Source organism: Ahaetulla prasina, chromosome 2 (genome assembly GCF_028640845.1).
Source record: "Ahaetulla prasina isolate Xishuangbanna chromosome 2, ASM2864084v1, whole genome shotgun sequence".
Taxonomy (NCBI): Eukaryota; Metazoa; Chordata; class Lepidosauria; order Squamata; family Colubridae; genus Ahaetulla; species Ahaetulla prasina.
Window position 1 is genome coordinate 128649120 of NC_080540.1, and position 21492 is coordinate 128670611.

Consider the following 21492-nt stretch of genomic DNA (forward strand, 5'->3'; position numbering starts at 1 on the left):
CCACTTCCGTTGCAACGACCATTAAGTTCCTCTCCAAGGAGATTTCCCCTGTTAACGGTTACTTGGCCCGCCAAGACAGGTAACCATCTTTATTGATGGAAAAGAATCCACGGTTTAAAAAAGGTGCATGAAACCGTAGACTGAGTGGGCCGGCGTTTTAATTTTTAAGAGGTGAGTCAACCGAAGTCTGCCCGTGGGCTAAAGGAGAAAAGCGGTAGGTAGGTTAGCGACGGACCGTTTCCCCTCTGCCCTCACTCAATATGTCTGCGTCTTACAGGCGAGAGCAGCGAAGCGCTGAGACAAAATGGCCGCTGAGAGCGGGAGGGGGCGCTCTAGCGCGGCGTCTCTGTGTTCTCCTGAGCGTGCTGGCGGATTTGAGCCTCGCCGAGTTTGAGGCTGAGAGCGAGTGGGGGCCAAGAGAACCGCTGGGAGGGAAGGAGGGAGCCTCGAAGTTCACACGGCCGCCTCAGTGACTTTTGCCCGGGAGCTGCCTATGCTTCTCCGGAAGCTTCTGCTCGAATCCTCCGTCCTGCCTCATCCTATTGCTCTCTCCTTGCTCTTTCCGCGTGTGTGTCCGCGCCTTCTCCCTACGACTTCCCTCCGAAACCTGTCTCGGCTTCGGTCCTTTTTTTTTTTAATCCCGTTCTTCTGCCTATGCACCCCCCTCCCCCCCCCACGTCTGCCTCCCTCTATTTTCCCAGTGGGGAAAAAGGCTCTCTTTTCCTTTCGCCTCAGTCAGAATCGCGTCTCTGGGTCCTCTGAAACAGCTGCAGAGGTTCAACTCCTCAGCCCCCCCCCCCCACAAGTCCCAGGAAGGTAGCTCGCCTTTCGCTTCTTCTCCAGCCCCGGTTTTTCCAATTTCCCCGTCTCTCCTGGATTGTGGGTGCTCCTCCCTTCCCTGTTTGCCCCACCGAGTCTCTACCGGGAAGATCCTATCCAGTCCTGGCTGCTTACCTGTAAACTAACTTTCTTTGGGACTGCCAGACGGGGAGACCCCTCTCTCCCCTCTCTGGAACTATCCCTGTTGTCTAGAGAAATTGACTCTCCTCCTGTGTCCGTCTTCCCTGTTTGGTCTGTAACCATATTGCATTGCTTCATTGCTTGTTGCCTTCGCTGCCTAATCGTATTGAGGACAGTCCTCTAGACTATCTTTTTTCCCCCTTTCTTTCTTTCAATAAACGTAAACATCTCTTTTTCTCTCTGACCAACTTCTTTGGCCTGTGATATTTCCCAGTCGTTGATAATCGGTGTGACGGTTTCTTTTGAGGACTTTCTGACTCCTGGAGGCAAACGCCCAGCCTTGACTCCATAGTTTTATGTCTTACTGAAGGGCTTTTCCCTCACCTAATGTTTTAAGTGGTGCTGCTGCTGCTGCTTTGAATGTAACTTTTTCTGATTACCCTAATAATTGGAAAACGGGCAAGACTTTCCTAATTGGAATTCATCACCATCTCAGTGCAGTGTGGGTGATAACTAGTATTTGGAGAACTAAAGAGGAGGATGCCAAGGAAACTGCTGTTACCTTATAAATCTGTGTTTTCTCACTCTCGAGTTCGAAGGGGGTTGCATGATTCTTTGGCAATGAATGCAGCCAGAAGTGGCTACCGGGTCTTCTCAGCAAATTCCTCAGCAGCCTGCACAGAACTGGCCAAGAGGATCACTGAGTGAGTGTATTACAGTTTTTAGCATTGTTTTTCTCTCATTCTTCTTAATTACTTTTAGTCCTCGGCAATTACTTACTATAAGACAATGTCAGTTCTGTTATAGTAATTGCCAAGGAAAGTAGGTTTACCACTTTTTTCAGTATAATTCAAGAATGTGTATTACTCAGAACTAAATCTTATTTAAAGAAGCAAAGTCTTGTAAGAATTATTAAATTACAGCTGGTATTTTAAATATTTTAGATTGGACTTTAATAGACAGTAAGCATTCATGAGTGCTTACTGTCTATTAAAGTCCAATCTAAAATATTTAAAATACCAGTTGTAACATATATATGTGCATGTATTAGTTCCATTCATACAACTGAGAAACAAAACCCTTTATGTCTATATGTTAATATAGTACTTTATATTCTTGGGGGGGGGATTTAAATATATTGTTTAATTGCCTTTTTCTTTTGTATAATTTTTTACATTTAGGTTGTACTGTTGATAATTTTTCGGCCCCTGCACAGCCCACCTAATAGTTCAGTGGCGCCAACCAAAATCTGTATTTCCTAATAGTGATATTAATTTGAAGATGCTATGGAGCTAGAAGAGATGGCATTTCTTTTTAGTGTATCTCTGAAGTTTTACAAGATTAGAAGCAAAAATTTTGCTCTGCTCTCAAGAATGTTTTCAGAGTCAAAGTTGAGTACCTATGTTTTACCACTGGGGACTTACTGATAAGATTCTATAGGCCCCAGTTTTTACTGATTAAACAGTAAAACATGATGGTTAATTTGAAAGCTATTAATGGAATAATCTTGTCGACTTTCCATATTGCATAGATGAGAAGCTGGGGTATAGATATTGTTGGTTTCAGCCTACTTGAACTGCCTTCTGTTGAGAGCATGTTTTCTGGTGCAACTTTGGAACATAAAATTGCATGAGAAAAGCCTATGATATACAACTTGTTATTTTTTAATATTGACATTTACATTCTGTATTCACACTTGTGCCATATATTTGGAGCCTTATTTTCTTACATGCAAGTTTAAAATATTGCATGTGTATTATTATTGCTTTTTGAGATTGCAAATAAATAGATACAGGGATTGATTTCAAATATTGTTTCAATGTTTTTTTCTCTCATAGTCTATCAAAATTTGTTAAAACAGCATTGAGTAGATATCTAATAGGTAATAATGCTGGAAAACCTTTACTAGCCTTTACTCATTCTGAATTTTTCTGTTCAGTTTTTCTTTATATCTACAGTTCTGGACTATCTCCTATAGCTGTTTTTTATGACCTGGTTGTCAATTTCATTCAGTGGAGCTTACTTCTTTAATTTCTTCCTTTTAGAGAGGGAGGTTAATATGTCAGTTATTGTTGTACCACCTCATTTGTTCTGATAACTCTTCATTGTCTCATTTGAGATGATCTGAATTCTATAAAGGTAACCCTTTTAATATTTTAAGGAACTCAATGCTCTCCTTCCAAATATATATTTACACAAAATCTACCATATTGAGTAGGTTTGGGTTAGTTTAGCTTCATAAATTAGCAGCTCGTTTGACTAGTAAGATTGTCAGAGGAGGCAATATTGCTGCCATCAACTAGTCAAACTTGCTAGCATTAGCTGATCTTCAGTCAGTTTCCTGAACAGCTGAATAGGCAACTTCATAAAAAGCTGTATTAGCATTCCCTTGAAAAAGTATTCATTTCATGAAAAATATCAGACCTACCTCATCCCAAAATCTCTTTATATGTATAACTGAAACTGAAGATCCGTTCATTTTGATGTAATATTGTTAACCCTTGAAATATTCTCAATATGATAACATCTTTTCTTTTATGTATACTGAGAGCATATGCACCAAGACAAATTCCTTGTGTGTCCAATCACACTTGGCCAATAAAAAATTCTATTCTATCAGAATAAAATTAACATTTCAGTATTAGTAATAGTAATAGTAAGAATAAGGAAGGGAACACTGAACAAGGCACTGAAAATTATAGGGCTTGCTCAGAATTTCATTTAGGAACACCATATTTGCAAGTGCAGAGTGTTGTAAATCAATCACATTTTCTTAACTCCTTCCAAAATAATACGTGTTGGCCTTTGGAGGTTTTAACTTACAGATATAATATAATTAGAAATGAATGCAGTGTTAAAATAGGACTCTGGTACAAAATCAGTTTCTTTAGGTAACTCATAATTACATAGTTGCTCTTCTTTTTTTATTTTTAGACAACTGTAGTTTGTTTTATCCATACAGGGTTCAAACAACATCCAGAAGCCAAATTTTAAAAGTCATTAAGGAAGATTGCAAGATGACCATTGAAAATGATATTCATGTTTTACTCTGTACAGCTTTATTATGATTTGAGATTTATTATGATTTGTGTTTATTTTAAATAACTAAATTTAACTTACTGTAAATATGAAGTTAATGTTGGACTAGGCAGCAAAGGGAATGTAATTGCTTTACACAGCAGCAAACCAGATCACTGGCTAGGAATAATTATGGTTCTATGTTATCTCAAGTATTAGAGATAATATCAGCCCCAATACCAGTTGTCTAGAAACACAAATTCTGCATGGCAAGGTTGTGTTTATGGGCTCCCTTAAGGATCTGGTTGCTATTGTTGGAACAGTATGCTGGAAAAGAGATGCCTTAATTTGATTCAGCTTTGCACTTCTAATGTTCATAGAGTATAAGGTAAAGGTAAAGGTTCCCCTCGCACATACGTGCTAGTCGTTGCCGACTCTAGGGGGCGGTGTTCAGCTCCATTTCAAAGCCGAAGAGCCAGCGCTGTCCGAAGACGTCTCCATGGTCATGTGGCCAGCATGACTCAACACCAAAGGCGCATGGAACGCTGTTACCTTCCCACCAAAGGTGGTCCCTATTTTTTCTACTTGCATTTTTACGTGCTTTCAAAACTGCTAGGTTGTCAGAAGCTGGGACAAGTAACGGGAGCTCACCCCGTTACACGGCAGTACTAGGGATTTGAACCGCTGAGCTGCCGACCTTTCAATCAACAAGCTCAACATCCTAGCCCCTGAGCCACCGCGTCCCTTTTCATAGAGTATAATTAAAGTTTAATTTTTATAGATAGGTGACTTTTACTGTTCTAATAATTGCACAAGAACAGTTTCATATTAAAGCTATTGTGCAGAATCTAAATCTTGAAAATACTTCTCTTTTAGGCGTCTTGGTGCTGAACTTGGAAAATCTGTGGTGTACCAAGAAACCAATGGAGGTATGTCAGCAGAATAAAAATATGTGAGATACAAGCTTAGATACAATCGGATAAACAATCTAAAATGCCATAGCATATGCAAGCTGATCATTCTTTGTTACATGTAGAAACTCACAAAAAGAAAAACTACTTGACCAGACCAATCTAGTCTACATGAATAATAATAATACATTAAAACAATAAAGGTTAAAAGTTAAAGATGGCAAGCATGATGAAGCTCACACTGCCTTGCCAAAGGCCTGTGTGAAAAGCAAGGTCTTCATGGCTCTTCTGAATAACGGCAGAATGGGTGCCATTCAAATCTCAGGGGAAATCTAGTTCCTGAGGACAAGCACTGCTATAGAAAAGGCATGCTTCTAGGGTCCCAACAGATGACGTTGAACCAGACAAACCTGGAGTATGCCTATCCCATAGGATTGAATCAAATGGCAGATGTTATCAGAAACAGGCAATTCCTCAAGTAATCATGTCCTGTGCCATGTAGGGCTTTATAGGTAACAACCAGCACCTTGAATCATGCCTGGAAGCAAACCAGAAATCGAGGCAGCCCATAAAGCAGAAGTGTTATGTTGACTTACAGAGGCATTCCCCTCACTGCTGATACTGCCACATTCTGGACCAGTTGAACTTTCCAGGTACAATTCAAGGCCAGCCCCATGTTCAGCACAATGGCCTAGTCAAGCTACTAGGTCATGAGTGACAGGAGCTCCACTCTAGGAAAATGGCACGATGTGTGTACCAGATAGAATTGACATTCATTCCTGGCCGCAGCTGGAACCTGCTCTTCCAGCAAGAACTGCAAATCCAAGAAGGCTCCCAGACTGCAGGCCATCCTTAAAGTGGGATGTGCTATTCCATCCAAGATCAGAGATGGAATATCCCCAGATCTGGGGGGGCCAAAGACCCATAGATACAATCGGTATAGGCAAAACATACAAAAAACAATAAACAAGTTTGAAATCCAAAGATAGTTTCTGTTCGCGATCCTATTTATTCTTTTCTGATTTTAAAATGGCCAATGTGATTCAGGTACTCCTTGACTTACAACCACAATTGGGCCCAAAATTTATGTTGCTAAGTTAAACATTTGTTATGTGTCCCGTTTTATAACTTTTCTTGACACATTTTTTTAAGTGAATCACTGTTAGGTTAGTAACCTGGTTGTTAAGTGAATCCGGCTTCCCTATTGACTTTGCTTGTGAGAAGGTTACAAAAGGTATATAAACTAGTTGCCAAGCATCTGAATTTTGATCACATGATCATGGGGGTGCTGCAATAGTCATAAGTGTGAAAAATGATCATAAGTCACTTTTTTCAGTACTGTTGTAACTTTGAACAGTCACTAAATGAACTGTTGTAAGTCAAAGGACTACCTGTAGTTCATTTTTTATTATCTTGTTGCTTCCACAACATTTTTAAACATTTCTATATTTCTGTCTATGACTCGGTAACTATTGAACTAGATTCATTTCTGTGTGGTGAACTGCTTAGGCTGTGTTTATTCTTACAAAATTTAGCATGTGTTTTTCTAAGGATTCAATTGTGTTCTTTTTATCCATGCAACAATCTTGTGAGATAAGTAGACCTGAAGGTTAATGGATTTCATAACTGAGTGCAGATAGGAATCGGTCTCTACAGTCCTGGACTGGAACGTGATTTTTCCTACATCTGAGTTGCTATACAGGTAGTCCTCACTTAACAACCACAATTGGGACTGGCAACTCTATCATTGAGCAGCATGATTGTTAAATGAAACATCATTTGATGATAATGAACGTAGAGGCTCGCTTTTACTGTGGTTGTTAAGCCAATAACCCTCAGTCATTAAGCGAGACATCAAGTGATTGTGAGTTGCGATTTTATTGCCAGCTTCTGCATATTGGAAGTTAGCTGTGTAGCAGGCAAATAGTGATCATGTGACCGCAGGGACACTGAAAAGGTCATAAATGTGAGGAACAGCCGTAATAATTTTTTTTCAGCAAAGACGTAACTTTCAACAATTGCTAAACAGAGCAAGGTCTTCCTGTATCTACTATCAATATTTCGGATTCGGGCTAGCTGCATCAGAATTTTTGAATGGAAATTCTTGCCATTGGGGCTGTGCAGAGCTCTGGATTTGAAGGGCAAAGTGTGATTTGGAATGTGCACCCAGCACCCATCTTTACAGCTGCATGTTTTCTTGGCCTTGTGCTCAACTGCAGAAGCATGACAACTATATGATGATGTTACTATTGCTTATAAAAGTTGATAAATTGGGGAAAGATCTATATAGGGATTAAAAAAACAATGAAAACTTTTCATCACTGCATCTGGAGGCAATGACATATATGTAGTCTAACTAATGTGTGCAGGTTTGCTTTGAGAAGCTGCTTGATAAATTATATATTTCTCTCCCTGCCATAATGGGAAGTCTTGTCAGAAGAATTATGAATGTGATAAATCTTCTGTTCAAAAGCCCTTTAAATGAGGATTTATTTATTACGATTATTTAACTGTGCATTAGAACCTCCAGGAGCTCAAAATGATATACTAGGCATTCTATCCTTCCATTCCTTTTCTCTGCAACAGCCATTTGATGTAGTCAGAGACTCATCCATTGCTAAGAGTGGACTTGAATCTGGCTTTCCCTAATTTTAGTTCAACCCATTAATTGTACACTGTTAGTTTTCAGAAGAGGAATCTATAGTACAACTTTCCAAACAGCTAGAAAGAGGTGGAGAGTAACTAGAGTTAAGGACAGACAGACAGAAATGGCTTGGCAAAGAGAACAGGATTTATTCACATCAGCAAATATTTGTGGTGTAAAAACTTTTGTCCTTAAATTTAATATATAATAACAGATTTATTTTAAGATTCAAACGCCATTCATTTCTGTAGGATATGTTTTATTTTCATTAGAGTAGGATAGATTTGTAATGGATTCTTTTTTAATTCCATCCAACCAGTGCTTCTCTTAATAGTTTAAGGATATCATTAGACAATCTTGCAAAGTTTGTTTAACTATCTGTGTTTCTCTGCAGAAACAAGAGTTGAAATAAAAGAGTCAGTCCGAGGACAGGATGTATTCATTATTCAAACAATTCCCAGGTGAGAGCACATTGTCCTTGAATAGTGAAAGTTAAAATGCATTTTCTTGGATAACTGAACTGTCTTGTTGAGTGTACTGGTTCTGTATGAAATTTTCTAGCAAATACTTTTCTCCCAACCCCACTACAGTTTATCATTGCTGCTAATGATTACTGAAATGTTATTAATTGTGCTAATTAAATTCATCATCATTGTGGGCTAAGACAGTTTAGTCTGGCCTTGAGAGATGTCAGTGTCACTTTTAAAAAACACAAGTAACTTTAAAAGAAATTAAAACCAGTTGGTTGAGGAACAGAGAGGAAAAGTTCAGGAACAAATTGGTGCCTATTAGTACTAACTGGTCTACTTTTGTTCTGGGATGTCTTCTTAGTTCAAATGTACTATGTACAAGTTAAGTGTATAGTTTAATTAAATTGTATACAAAATGTTATGTCCTAGAACGTGGTCTTAAATCTTGCCTGGATATGCATTGCAAAAGTTTGTTAATGATTTACAAACTATTTTTCCCAGCTATTGTGATTTGTAATCTGTGCCTTAATTTTATGTATGGACTATTCAGCAAACTATGATGTAGTGTAAAGCATAGCCTACAATTGATTTGTCTTGACAAAATATCCGATATTGTAGGATTATGGACACAGAGATAACTGATTTGTATTTTCTACCTTTTCAGAGATGTGAACACTGCCGTAATGGAACTGTTGATCATGGCTTATGCACTGAAAACATCCTGTGCCAAAACCATCACAGGTGTAATTCCCTACTTCCCTTATAGCAAACAAAGCAAAATGAGGAAGAGAGGCTCAATAGTCTGTAAACTCCTGGCTTCCATGTTGGCTAAAGCAGGTAAACGGGCTGATTAGAGGCAACATTGGTTTTAGTTCTCGCAGTCCATCTAAGCGATGTTTGATCTGTCCCCAAAGATGGCGACAAGAATAACTGATTTTGTAGAGTTTTGCCTTCTACTATAAGAATAGCTTTCTACAGAAAAGCTATCAGAACAATTATTAAAAAGGAAACATGTTTAGAATCACTCATACTGATATTTGAAAGAGACTCCATAGTAATGAACTCACTAGTAAATGAGGATTAGAAGTTTCTATCACAGATTCCAAGATTCTATGCTTTACCCCTAATGTGTGTGTGCATGTGCATATGTGCTTAGCGTATGACGAATTTTTGTGTTAAAAATATCTGTGATTTTTCCTTCCTTGTTTATGCCCTGCTGTGTTATTTCCTCTATTTGTGTGTAAGAAAGAAAGGGACACAAAATGCAAATAATTCAGCTGTTCCTTTTTTTATCAATAATGCAAAAGGCTACAGGTTAGTATATCATAAGAAAAATATTCTCCAAATAGAGGTAGTCCTCGACTTACAACAGCTCATTCAGTGACCTTTTCAAGTTACAAAGTTACTTCAGTTATAAATCACTGAAAAAAGTGACTTATGACCGTTTTTCACACAACCATTGTGCATTCCACGGTCACATGATCAAAATTAGACACTTGACAGCTGACTCGTTATGATGGTTGCAGTATCCCAGGGTTATGTGATCATCTTTTGTAACCTTCTGATAAGAAAAGTCAAAAGAGAATCTAAATTTGTTCAACAACCTTGTTACTAACTTAACACTTCAATGATTCACTTAACATCTTGGAAAAGTCATAAAATGGAGCAAAGTTCACTTAACAAATGTTTCACTTAGCAACATAAACTTTGGGCTCAGTTGTGATTATAAGTTGAGGACTACCTGTAACCACAAATAATTGAACTGGAGCTAGTCTGTTTCTTAATGACTTCACCAATGTTAATCAGCTTCTTTGGTGCTAAGATCATTATACCACTTTCTTTTAATCTGAAAAGGTTTTGATTAAATATCCTTTGTTTGCTTCTTAGAGTATGAATCTTTCCCGAAACACTGAAGAATATGTATTTAGGTTATAACAGACATCAGGAATGCACATTATAATTACAGAATCTTTCTTCAATAACTAAATGTGATTTTAAACATTATAATGAAATTTCCTGCCTTGTGATTTAAGTCCATCCTGATAGCAAGCTGTTAATTCCAGCTTAAATAATTAGCTATCCCTCTGTATATTGTTGGAAGTTGTATATATAATGGTTTATATTTGTTTGGTTTTTAGGTTTAAGCCACATCATCACTATGGACCTTCATCAAAAAGAAATACAGGGTTTTTTTAGCTTTCCTGTTGATAACTTGAGAGCATCACCTTTCTTGCTTCAGTATATACAGGAAGAGGTATAAAGTGATTTTGATCTCTTAATAGTCATAACTTTTATACTATTAGAAGATGGTGTTTTCATATCTATATTATCTCATACCTAACTCAGGCAATACAGATAATGAAAAAACATTATTGGAGTGCTGAGTATTGTTACACCTGCTCCCAAATTTAGGTTATGGTCATTCACACATGCAGCCTATCAAGACATGCAGATTTTGCAACTACCCGTGTTTTCTACCTGGGTTTTCCAGATAGTTGTGACTAGAGCATATGAGACACACAACTCCATTGAACAGCCAGGAAATAATTAGGAACACACAGAAATCATTTTAAACCAAACACCGAGGCATGTCAAGTTCTGGTGGAATAAATTGAGACCTAATGATTAAACCTGCAGTTGCTCTATCACACACATTCATCCCCATTGCCAACATCCTTCTCAACTAGGCTGCCAGCCACTAGCTAGATAGACTGAAACTCCCATGTCTGAGTTCAAGATGATTCAAAGAGTGGGCATGCTTCAGAATCCCTTTTATTCCACAAAGCTCTTGCTTTGTTGATTTAAAACGAAGTATGGTAACCCTCAGTAGGATGGAGGAATCTGTAGGTTAAACCCCCAATCCCCCTTGTCTGTCTGCTGATTATGTATGTATGTATAGACTGAGCAGTATCATTTCTTCTCTGATCCTTAATAATTTGGTTCGTTCTTAACTCCCTCATGAAGAGATCTTTTTGACAAGTTTCCTGGTTCCTGTCCTCTTTGTGTACATGCCTGTTTTATCTTAACATAATGGCATTTTCGTCCTGGCCTCACATTCTCACACAACCTAGCCTCATGTTCTCATACTATAATGGGTAATCCCTTGCACAATTAAATAAAAAGGAAGTGTAATTATTTTATAGTAATGGATTTGGCACTTATTTAAAAGTTACCAAGTATGGTAGTCCTTAAATGATTTTTTCCCCAGTCACATAATAACAAATAATTACTTGTAAAAACAATTACTTTCAGAACCAAACTGATTTAAAATCAAAACCTTTCTCTTTTCAGATTCCTGATTATAGGAATGCAGTTATAGTAGCAAAGAGTCCTGATGCTGCTAAGAGGTATTTATTTAGATATGAATACCGATAGTTCTTGACTTATGAGTGTAATTGAGCCCAGAATTATGATTGCAAGTCATGATGGTAATTAAGCAGGTCATCATGTAGCCATGCCCCATTTTACGACCTGTTTTGCAGCAGTTGTTAATCAAATGCATTGGTTGATAAATGAATTCATATTATCCAATAAACATTTTTTGCTGAAACTGGAAGTAAACGCCAGAAACCAGCAAAAATTGTGGTCATGTGATTGTGGGACCCTGCAAACAGTCATAAATGTGAGTCTGCTGCCAAGCACCCCAAATGCAATCACATGGGACATGTGTGGCCATTGGAACTCCAGAACTGGGTTGTGGGGATCTGTCGTAAGTTCAAATGGTTGCTATGTGACAGATTGTTAAGCGAAGACTATATTACAAAATTCCTATCTGCAAAATTCCACCTAGTAGGATTGTATAGAGGTCAAAATTCAGTGACCAAATGTGGTTCAGAACATTTTGTACAATCTCTGGAAAAAATGCTAATACAGAATTCCTGAGAATCACCATGTGCTTACCTACTCACATTGTCAAATTATATATTTCTCTTTAGATCTGGGTTTATGCACAACCATAGAAATTGGATCTTGTATGCCAATAACTATTGGTGACTTCCAACTTTTAGGGCATCTTTCTTCAAATAATGTCCCTCAAAATGGATCTCTAATAAGTGGAATTAAATGGATATATGCACTGAACCATTTTAGAGTAGAAATTTTTAATTAAGGTCACCAATTTAAAAGCTTAGGTTATCTTTTATGCATAGGTCAGTAGGATAAATAATAGGGTTTTTTCCCCTGGAAGCCCAATAAGACATTTTTCACAAATGAAAACACAGAGCTTTTTTGTGCATCCATGAATGCTTAAAACAGCTTTGGTGGGTGATTGTGACTTTGGAAGTGCTTAGAAAGCATTTTTATGCTTTCTAAGCATAAAAATGCTTTGTGGGGGGGGGGGGAATCAAAAGGCCAAAAGGATCTGCACTATTTTGCTGAAAGGAAGCATAATTTTCCTTTTCATCAATAATTGATGAAAAAGCATGCATGACTCCTTTCTGAGGCTTCACCTTGTTGTGGATGGGGTAAGTGAATATATCTTTAGAGTTTCTCAGAGAAAAAATCTTGCCTTGACTAATACTTGGTTCCTACTTACGCAGGGCCCAGTCTTATGCTGAGCGACTGCGGTTAGGCCTGGCAGTTATCCATGGAGAGGCTCAGTGCACAGAGCAAGACATGGATGATGGACGGCACTCTCCTCCAACAGTAAAAAATACTACCTTGTGCACTGGCCTGGAGCTACCCTGTATGTTGTTACATTTTCTATATTTGTACACAGTAGCTTGTCAAACTAAACTTGTCCACTCACATTGTCAAATTATATTTTTCTCTTTAGAATTATACATCAGGGGACAATCTGAAATCTGTTATATTTGGCTAAACCATCAAGTTGTCAAGTATAGAATTTATCTGTATTTACACTGCATTTCTTCATGTTGAAAGTGGAGGCTTATATGATTAAACTTATCTAAGTGTAGAAATAACATATTGAGAAGTAGGATTCTAATAACATTTATTGCTTCTTTTTGGTTTATGCCTGGAAAAATGTCTACAGTGGAATCCTTTATAAAATCAGTGAGCATGTAAAAGTAAAACATATCGTAATATTTCTAAACGTTGGGTAGGTTTGCACTTTTAAGTAGTATCCCATTTTTTACAGTACATATTGTAGTAGGTAAAGAAATGTGTATAATTACAATTGCTAGAATTATGATTTGGATTGCACTATAATCAGCTGAAATTTAATAGCAAATTATTTGCTTCTATTGGTGTTGGAAGATTATGAATGAAGCAGCATTTGCCGTAAAAGATTAGTAAATTTCAGTTTAGCAAATTATTGTTTTTAAGTAGTAGGTAGCCGTTCATTTATTGGAACAGAAATGCTAATTTTGTGGAAGCTAGTTTACATTTGGATTTATTTATAATTAAAATGTTTATTGAAGGTTATCACCACAAATGGGCATGGTGGAACTCACTTCCAACTATCCACTGACACAGAATTAATCTGCCTGCACAACTGTCTCCTACAGTAATAATAATGTTGAATGAAATCACATTTGGAATGGTACAATATCAGCTACTTTACTATATATCTGGATTATTTTGTCTGATTTTTTAAAAATTTAGCAATGATCCCAAGTCTGGTTAATTCCAACTGTTTCATTTCAGCCTTTGGTTGTAATTTTTTAAAATGTCAGGCAGGCACATTAATGCTCAGGGCATTTGGGGTTGAAATGGAAAGACATTTATCTCATGTAGGGAGCTTGTAATATATTATCTACATATGTATGTGTAGTAGTTCACAATTACAGTAATTGGTTCTGTATTGGTTACAATCCAGTTAAATAGATATCTTTAATTATTTCCTTATTGGTCATAATCCAATTGTAACCAATAAGGAAATAATTAAAGATATCTCTTTAGTGATGCAGAATGAACACTACAGTAAAACACTATGCTATGCATTAATTTACAAAGCAAGAACATGTATACCTACTGTACAATAAATCTATGGTTCTGGGTTTATTTCCCTCCTATAGTGATGATGGCCAAAGAGAAACCACCCATAACAGTAGTTGGAGATGTTGGAGGTAGAATTGCCATAATTGTGGTAAGGAATGAAAAGACCAGAGAGCGAATATGAACATCTTCAGTTTGAACTTGCTTAATTATTTATATCTGAATATAGCTTGGATTTTAGTTCTGGGCTCAAAGCCAATATTGATTATGCTGATACTTTTAAGCAGTCACGCAATATCCCTTTCCACTTTTGCTGTGCTTAATTAAAGACAGATGTTCTACATCATCCACACGATCTTGTTTGTAATAGGACATAGTATTGGTTCCTGAAATCTGTATGCTTTGATAAATGTGCAAACAAAACACAATTCTGAAGGGTCACCAGTATACAGTTTTCCTATTCTGAGGGAATGACTGACAGATTTGACCTTATGTCTTACTAAGATTATATAATATTATATATTACTGTAACAAGTTTCAGCAGGATAGCTTTTAATATCTTTTTTAATTATACAAACTTAGTACATTGTTTCATTATGTTACTAAATTCAGTGGTATTGTAGCTAAATCTGGCTTCCTGACACTGGGTATGTCAGTTGACAGAACCTGTGTAAAAATTCCTCACAATACGAAGGTACCGTGAAACATGGTGACCTTTTCCGAAGATATTAAAGATATTCCACTATATTCTAGAACATATTCTAGAACATAGTGTATTTCTAAATCAGGGCAGCTATTTTGTAAATCTAACCTTGAGAGAGAGAAAACTAACAATCCAGTCGAAATTAAATTTAAATTTTTGAAGATTATCTATTTTTTTTAAACAGACTTTCAAAAAATGTTGGGGAAAAGTTATTACATCTTAAGATGCAATCTGTATTGTGCTGATAGAAAATACTTGTTAAAATGTTTGTGGATGAAAAAAATGGATGGATTAACATTAGGCAAATACTTTTGATTCTTCAGATCTTTTTGAATTCACATAAGTGCTAAAGCATTTGAGGCAAGAGCACAGCTCCTTTTATCCTTTTTTCCAGAATTTAATTGGGATATGCTTTTCTTCTCAGGATGACATAATTGATGATGTTGAAAGTTTTGTGGCAGCTGCAGAAATCCTGAAAGAGCGTGGCGCTTACAAGATCTTTATCATGGCCACTCATGGTCTCTTGTCTGCTGATGCCCCACGTCTAATTGAAGAGTCCTCAATTGATGAGGCAAGTTTCTGTATGCAATGGATTAATAATTTGAATGTCTTTTTTTCCAAAACAAAGAACAAAAAGCAGAACTAGAACCAAAAAACCTTCTCTAAAATAAAAGAACATATTTTTTATTGGGGGGGATCTAATTGAGTATGTGAATGAATATATGTATATATAACACACAGTAAGTCCATGCAAAGCATTTGAAAGAGATAAAGCCTTTTCATCCAACTACTTCAAGTTCAGTTCAATTGTTTCTAATTGTCTCTGCCTGTAGGTGTATGTATGCCTAGCTACTTTACTTTGCTGGCAGTTCTAGAGAGTTGTTTGCAGCTTTGTTTTGAGCCTCTTATCTAAAGAATTCTGGTTTTGAAATATCCCATAGTTATTAGCAATTGGCACATATAAATGCGTAGAGGACACTGTGTGTATACAGAGCCCGAAGAGAAATTCTAGCAGTTTCTACTTGCATTCACCTCATTCTGCCCTTTTTATAGTAAATAACCTGTAGCAGAGAGCAAGCTTTCTTGGATTAAAATGATAAATTGAAATGGGAAACTAAGTGTCATTAGTCTGTCATTTCAGAAAAAGTAATAGTTGAAAACAAAATGTTCAGACAGGATACCTCCTAAAATTTATTTTTTTAAAAAAGATGTGTCTTTTTTGTGCCTTAAGGTCTCTGCTTTTCTCCTTTTCAGCACAGTTTATTCTCCATGTAGCCATAATTCAGTGCTGAATGTTTCCAGACTATGGAAACAAAGGGCTCTGTTTTGATGCCTTCCTGCCCAAATAATCTGTCTTTTCTGATCTGTGTATAATTTTCCTCACCTAAAGAAAAGTTGTGCCTCCCAGTTGTTTTTCTCAATTAATGGTGTGGGGGGAGAGGAAGCAGTTGTCAGTGGCAGCAGTCAGATACATTTCTTCAAGCAGGAAATATAACAGAGCAGTACAAAGGGTGTATAGTGGTGCATTGTGTCTACCAATTTTAAGATTACCTACACACAAAGCTACGTGTCAGATGTTGTAGACATTTATAGAGTTGACATAGAATGTTAGCCCTGTGAACATAAAGAGCGCCATATAATTATCACTCTTGGGTCAGAGAAATTTGTTCCCTTTTCAAGGAAGTACATACTGAAGGGTTTTTTTAAAGTCATTTCATAAACCGTGTCATATATAAACATCAGTGATGAAATCTGAACCGGTTTACTACCAGTTTGCTGGCTGTGCATGCGCACTGCACATGCTCAGTGCGCACCACGCACCAAATGCGAGTTGCACGTGCACGCAGTGTACGCCAAAAGGATGCATGGGGTAAGAAGAACAGTGCGCAGGGGGGGTAATCAGCTGTGGCGCGCAATCTTTTTTTTACTTTTAAAAGCAATTTTTTTACAACCTATTAGGCTGAATAGATTATAAAAAATGCTTTTAAAAGTAAAAAAAAAGGCAGGCAGCTCAGCTGTGATTGTCAGAGCCTTTTTTTTACCAAATTCTTGAGTTGTAATCTCTGTACAGGTAGTCCTCAATTTACGATCACAATTGAGCCCAAAATTTCTGTTGTTAAGTGAGTTTTGCCCCATTTTATGACTTTCCCTTGCCACATTTGTTAAGTGAATCACTGCAGCTGTTAAATTAGTAACACAGTTGTTAAGTGAATTGACTTTGCTTGTTGGAAGGTTGCAAAAGGTGATCACATGACCTCGAGACACTACAACCGTCATAAATATGAGTCTGTTGGCAAGCATCCAAATGTAAATCACATGACCACAAGAATGCTGCAATGGTCATAAGTGTGAAAATGGTCATAATTCATTTTTTTTAGTGATGTTGAACTTTGATCAGTCACTAAGTGAACTGTTATAAGTCAAGGATTACCTGTATTTTACCCTTTACTTCTGTTTGCATCAGTGACAACTGGGGATGCAACTGATAGATTTTCTTTCCCTTATTATATCCAAAACAAATTCATTTTTAATTTTCTATGTCTTACAGTAATGCTGTTAACTGCATATCAAACCGTGCCAAGGGACATCGCAAATACTTTAATCTCAAATCTAGCTATAATTCCTTCCTATCTGATGAAATCTTACATACATAAATAATCTGTTTCCCAATGATAATTCCAAAGAGCTGCTAGCTTGATTTTTTCTTAGATAATATTTTTCATGGATGGATTCTAAATAGATATTCCAACCATGTTTTCTGATGCTGTTTTCTTTTATTATATTTTGATAGGTTGTGGTCACCAATACAGTTCCTCATGAAATACAAAAACTGCAGTGTCCCAAGATAAAGACTGTGGATATCAGCTTGATCCTTTCTGAAGCTATCCGTCGCATCCACAATGGGGAGTCTATGGCTTACCTCTTCCGCAATATTACCATGGATGATTAAATTTATTTTTTCCTCATTCTGCCATCAGTTTCCTCAAAGAGAACAATATGTATAAGAGCAAGAGTGCCATAAAATTGATAAGTGTGTTTTTAAAAATATAACAGGGCTGAGTATTTTGAGCTGAGGTTCACAAATCCTGCATAGAGACTAGATCAGGGTGCAGATAGGCATTGGAATATATTGTTAAACTATTTGAATGATGCAAGTTGTGGCTTTTTGCTCTTGTTATAGCTTGTGTATCATGAGAGGCAATTGGGAAATGACTTTAAAGGTGCACTGAGATTTGCTCTACATGTCCTCATGTCCATGTACATGTCCTCTACATATCCTCACATCACACAAAAATATATTTTCCTTGCCATCTTTGGAACAATTTTTAACATTGTGGTAGCAGCAAGTTTTTCTCTTGTGAAATGGTTTCCAGTGATTCAGTTCCATCAACAATAATATAGTATGATGCTATCTGGATCCAAAGTTGAGGTAAAAAGTTGAATGTGCTACCTCTTTTTTGTTACAGAGAATATGTTGCAATCCTGACTAGCTGCTTGAAAGAGAAGCATAGCAATTCTATAATATAATGGTTACTGTAGTGTGTGCTAAAATATATAGTTCAATGGAATTTGTACTCTGTTTGTGCATGGCACAAGATGGGATATTTTAGTTAGAAGATATGGAGAACTCAGTGCAACCCTATCTTGTGCCATACACATCTTTATTCACTGATATAGAATGGTTAACCTAGTGAAATGAACTCTGATTTGTAGAGCACTAAGTTAGCAATCACACACTACAGTATTTTAACACTAAGGCCTTTGCTGAGATGATTGAGCCTCTTTTCCAGTGCAGTGATTCTTGAGCATTTTATTAAACATTAGCTTCTGGCTTGGAAATGAAGCTATCTACTTCCACACAGTTTCCTTTCCCCCCTCTGGTATGTGTTTCTAGGACGCCAAAATTTCATCTCTTGAATTTCCTCTACTCCAGAGGTCTCTTGGAATTTGCTTGATTAATTCCTGCATAGCTTCAGAGCTTCAGAATAGAAAATTAGATCTTAATGTCATATCTATTGCAAGTTATTTGAATTAAGACTGAATTACATATATGGTAGCAAAAGGGAAGCATGTTTTCCCTTTTCTACAGAACAGATCTTGAATTTTCTAAAATATAAGAGCATTAACTTCCTTCAGAAAAGTTCATGAAACCAGCCATTCTTAATGCTATTTTATTTCAACTTGTATTTTGTTTGAAAAAGTCTAAATCATACTTACCTGCATAGGCCAACAACCCAAATTTGCTGTTGCAATAGAATAGGTGCAAGAGATAGGAAGGCAAGAGGTTGATTTGAGAAAAATGCTGCCCACAATGCAGATAAGCCTAAACCAGACCAAATTTTACTCAGCTTCCTTAATCTATAGTTTTTTGGATTGGTTTGTTTTGTTTCTTTTGGGATTTATTGATTCCTATATCTGCTCCAGTACTCTGTACCCTTTCACACTTAAATTGGAGACATTGTACTGGAACTGTTGTCCCCCCCCCCCCATTATTTTGCATTTCCTAGTATTCCTTATCTTGCTGCTCTTCTAACCATTCCGATTCATTTTGGCCTCTTCAACTTGAACAGTTCTTTGTCTTTTTAAATTTGCTATTATCTGTCTTTTCGGTTTAGCAAATTTTCCTTTTGGCAGCTTTGATCATTACAAGAATGCCTAAAATAGGGTATCTGGATCTTGAGTGTAATGATTAAAATAGTGGGAAGACTTGTTTTCAAGAAATTATTGATGCATTTTTGTATCTTTTCTCATTAATATTGTTATTACCTCAAACCTCTAAAAAGTACACATGCAACCATCATTTTGCTCATAGCCCATTTGCTCAAACAGCTCTTTATACTTCAACCCTTTAGATAAAACATTTCTCAGTTTGACCATATTGAAGTCAAGTGTTCTCTTTTCACAGGATTTTTAGAAGTATTTAATACCAGGCAAGGTATAAAACAACTTTTTGTTATCTCATTAATATCATTATTAATTATCCCATTATTGTAATTTTCTTATTAACAGTGTTAATCACTTAATGGTATTATAGCATCTTATATATTATTGTCCGAGACTTCATGATCATGGAAATATTGTTCATTGCTTTATTGTGTATTGTTCTCATATTCTTTAAAGGAAGAGAAACAAAAAGATACTACTTTATAGCCAACCTAGTCCCAAAACATGGGTAAATATGAATCTTAAGAGCATTTAATTATATCAAAAGCACAGTCATAGCAATGGTGAAGCAATATATGTTGGCACAACTAATTAAGTGCCTTAACTGTGGGATGGTGATTCTAATTCACGTCAGTGATTGCCAGAAGAGATTTGACATTGTCTTCTAGACAGATTAACCAAAAACAACTCATGTTCTCTCAGAAGGTATCGCTGCATGACTTATCAAAAATATAGGCAACATTATGTAGCATTCTTTCTTCGTCTACTATTGAGAAAAGGGACCTATCCTTAATTTCCCTTACATTTTTCCACCCATCAAAGCATATTTAAGTAACTTCTAATTCATATTCAGGGACAAAGAAGACTGGAAGTCCAGTTTTGGCTGTTCAGCAAACCAATCCCTTTGTTTATATATACCAGTTTACAACTTAGCTACCTTTTTACATATCTCTCATGAGTGCAGAGATATGTAAACCTCCACATGGGAACATCTTGTTCTTATTTCAGTCTGGTTAACAAATCAGAGTATTCTGAACTAAAAAGCAATATTTTGGGATAGTTTCAGAAATCATAAATGATGACTGATTTAGAAAAGCCATGTTTAATCCATTGCTATGATTTTCATGGATTGGTCTTAGGTTCAAAATTCAAACACTTTTGATTTTAAGTCTTTACTTTTTAAGGGTAAACTGCATTGACTGATCTGTAGGTGAAATCCAAAAATGTGATTTCTAAACTCCAGCAAATGGAGATTTATGCTGCATGCTTATTACCTGTTGTACAACAATCAAATCCATCCATATATAGTCCAGTAAAAATGTAGATCTATGCAAATACTGCAGCATTAAAACAATATTTGGGATTTTGATCTGCTTTAAGCAAATTGTCAGGGTCATGAAGTTCAGGTCATGGATTCCAGAGCAAGAAATGATGACTGATTAGGATTAAAGTAGCATAAATAAGTCAAGAATGGCATTTATCTTTTGTGAGATAGTATAAATATGTCCTCATTAAGCACAGAAATCTATTTGCTTTTAAACTGGTGGGAATTTTTTATTGGTGGTTTTAAATAAAGATGAAAAAGGAATGGCTGTCCTGTTATACCACCCTGAATTCATGGGAAGATTCTGCCTCTTATTAAGCTATCTTTTGAACCAATTCTTTTGTTAGTTCATGGATTTTTAAGAAGCTTGATTTGAGATGTTATAATTCTCCCATAGTATTGGACACCTCAATCTCTTACAGCAACCCAATCTTCTGATAATGATTTTATCTTTCCTGGTATATCCTTCCTAACATTTTATTATCCTCAAAACTGAGTGCAAGATCCTATTTTAAATGCATACCAGAGCTGCAATGGCAAGGCATGTGATAGAGTTTGTCTTGTAATCTAGCTAGTGGTCTAATTATGACAGTTTTATAAGGCAAGTGCTCCTTGGCTTTTTAATCAGATATTTAAATATCTTTATTCAAATTCCCTACTAGGTTTTTAGTAGTACAAATATTTCCTCTCCATACTTCTATCTCGTTTTTGTTATGCACTTCATATAGGTATATAGGGAGGGGGAGCAGCTTAAATTAAATTAATAGTTAATTAAACTCCCATAAATTGAGGTTGTGGGACATAAGTTGTGATTTTGGTTTCTGAAATATTCTGACTCATGGGAAAATTGGTTATGGACAACACAATGTGAAATAAGAGAGAGCAAAACCATAGAGCTT

The 21492-nt window shown here is 36.5% G+C and overlaps 1 protein-coding gene across 2 annotated transcripts; it reads left to right on the plus strand.

Annotated features, from left to right (window-relative positions):
* Positions 1–37: 37 nt before the first annotated feature.
* On the plus strand, positions 38–20878 carry PRPSAP1 (phosphoribosyl pyrophosphate synthetase associated protein 1). Of its 2 annotated transcripts, XM_058168501.1 has the most exons (11): positions 38–171; positions 1553–1664; positions 4855–4907; positions 7928–7994; positions 8668–8840; positions 10142–10257; positions 11295–11350; positions 12542–12687; positions 13982–14052; positions 15029–15175; positions 17396–20878. In XM_058168501.1, exons 2-11 carry the CDS (start codon positions 1582–1584, stop codon positions 17552–17554), a joined length of 1071 nt encoding a protein of 356 aa, XP_058024484.1. In that variant the 5' UTR covers positions 38–171; positions 1553–1581; the 3' UTR covers positions 17555–20878. The 2 variants fall into 2 exon arrangements, with proteins under 2 accessions (XP_058024484.1, XP_058024483.1); XM_058168500.1 differs by lacking the exon at positions 38–171 and having other exon boundaries at positions 213–1664.
* The last annotated feature ends 614 nt before the right edge of the window (positions 20879–21492 follow it).

Bases quoted from the DNA above. Each gene is read 5' to 3' on its own strand.
- PRPSAP1 (XM_058168500.1), top strand. From the start codon at position 1,501: ATGCCAAGGAAACTGCTGTTACCTTATAAATCTGTGTTTTCTCACTCT. The intron at 14,053-15,028 runs GTAAGGAATGAA...TTTTCTTCTCAG, and splicing joins GTAGAATTGCCATAATTGTG to GATGACATAATTGATGATGT. The intron at 15,176-17,395 runs GCAAGTTTCTGT...ATATTTTGATAG, and splicing joins AAGAGTCCTCAATTGATGAG to GTTGTGGTCACCAATACAGT.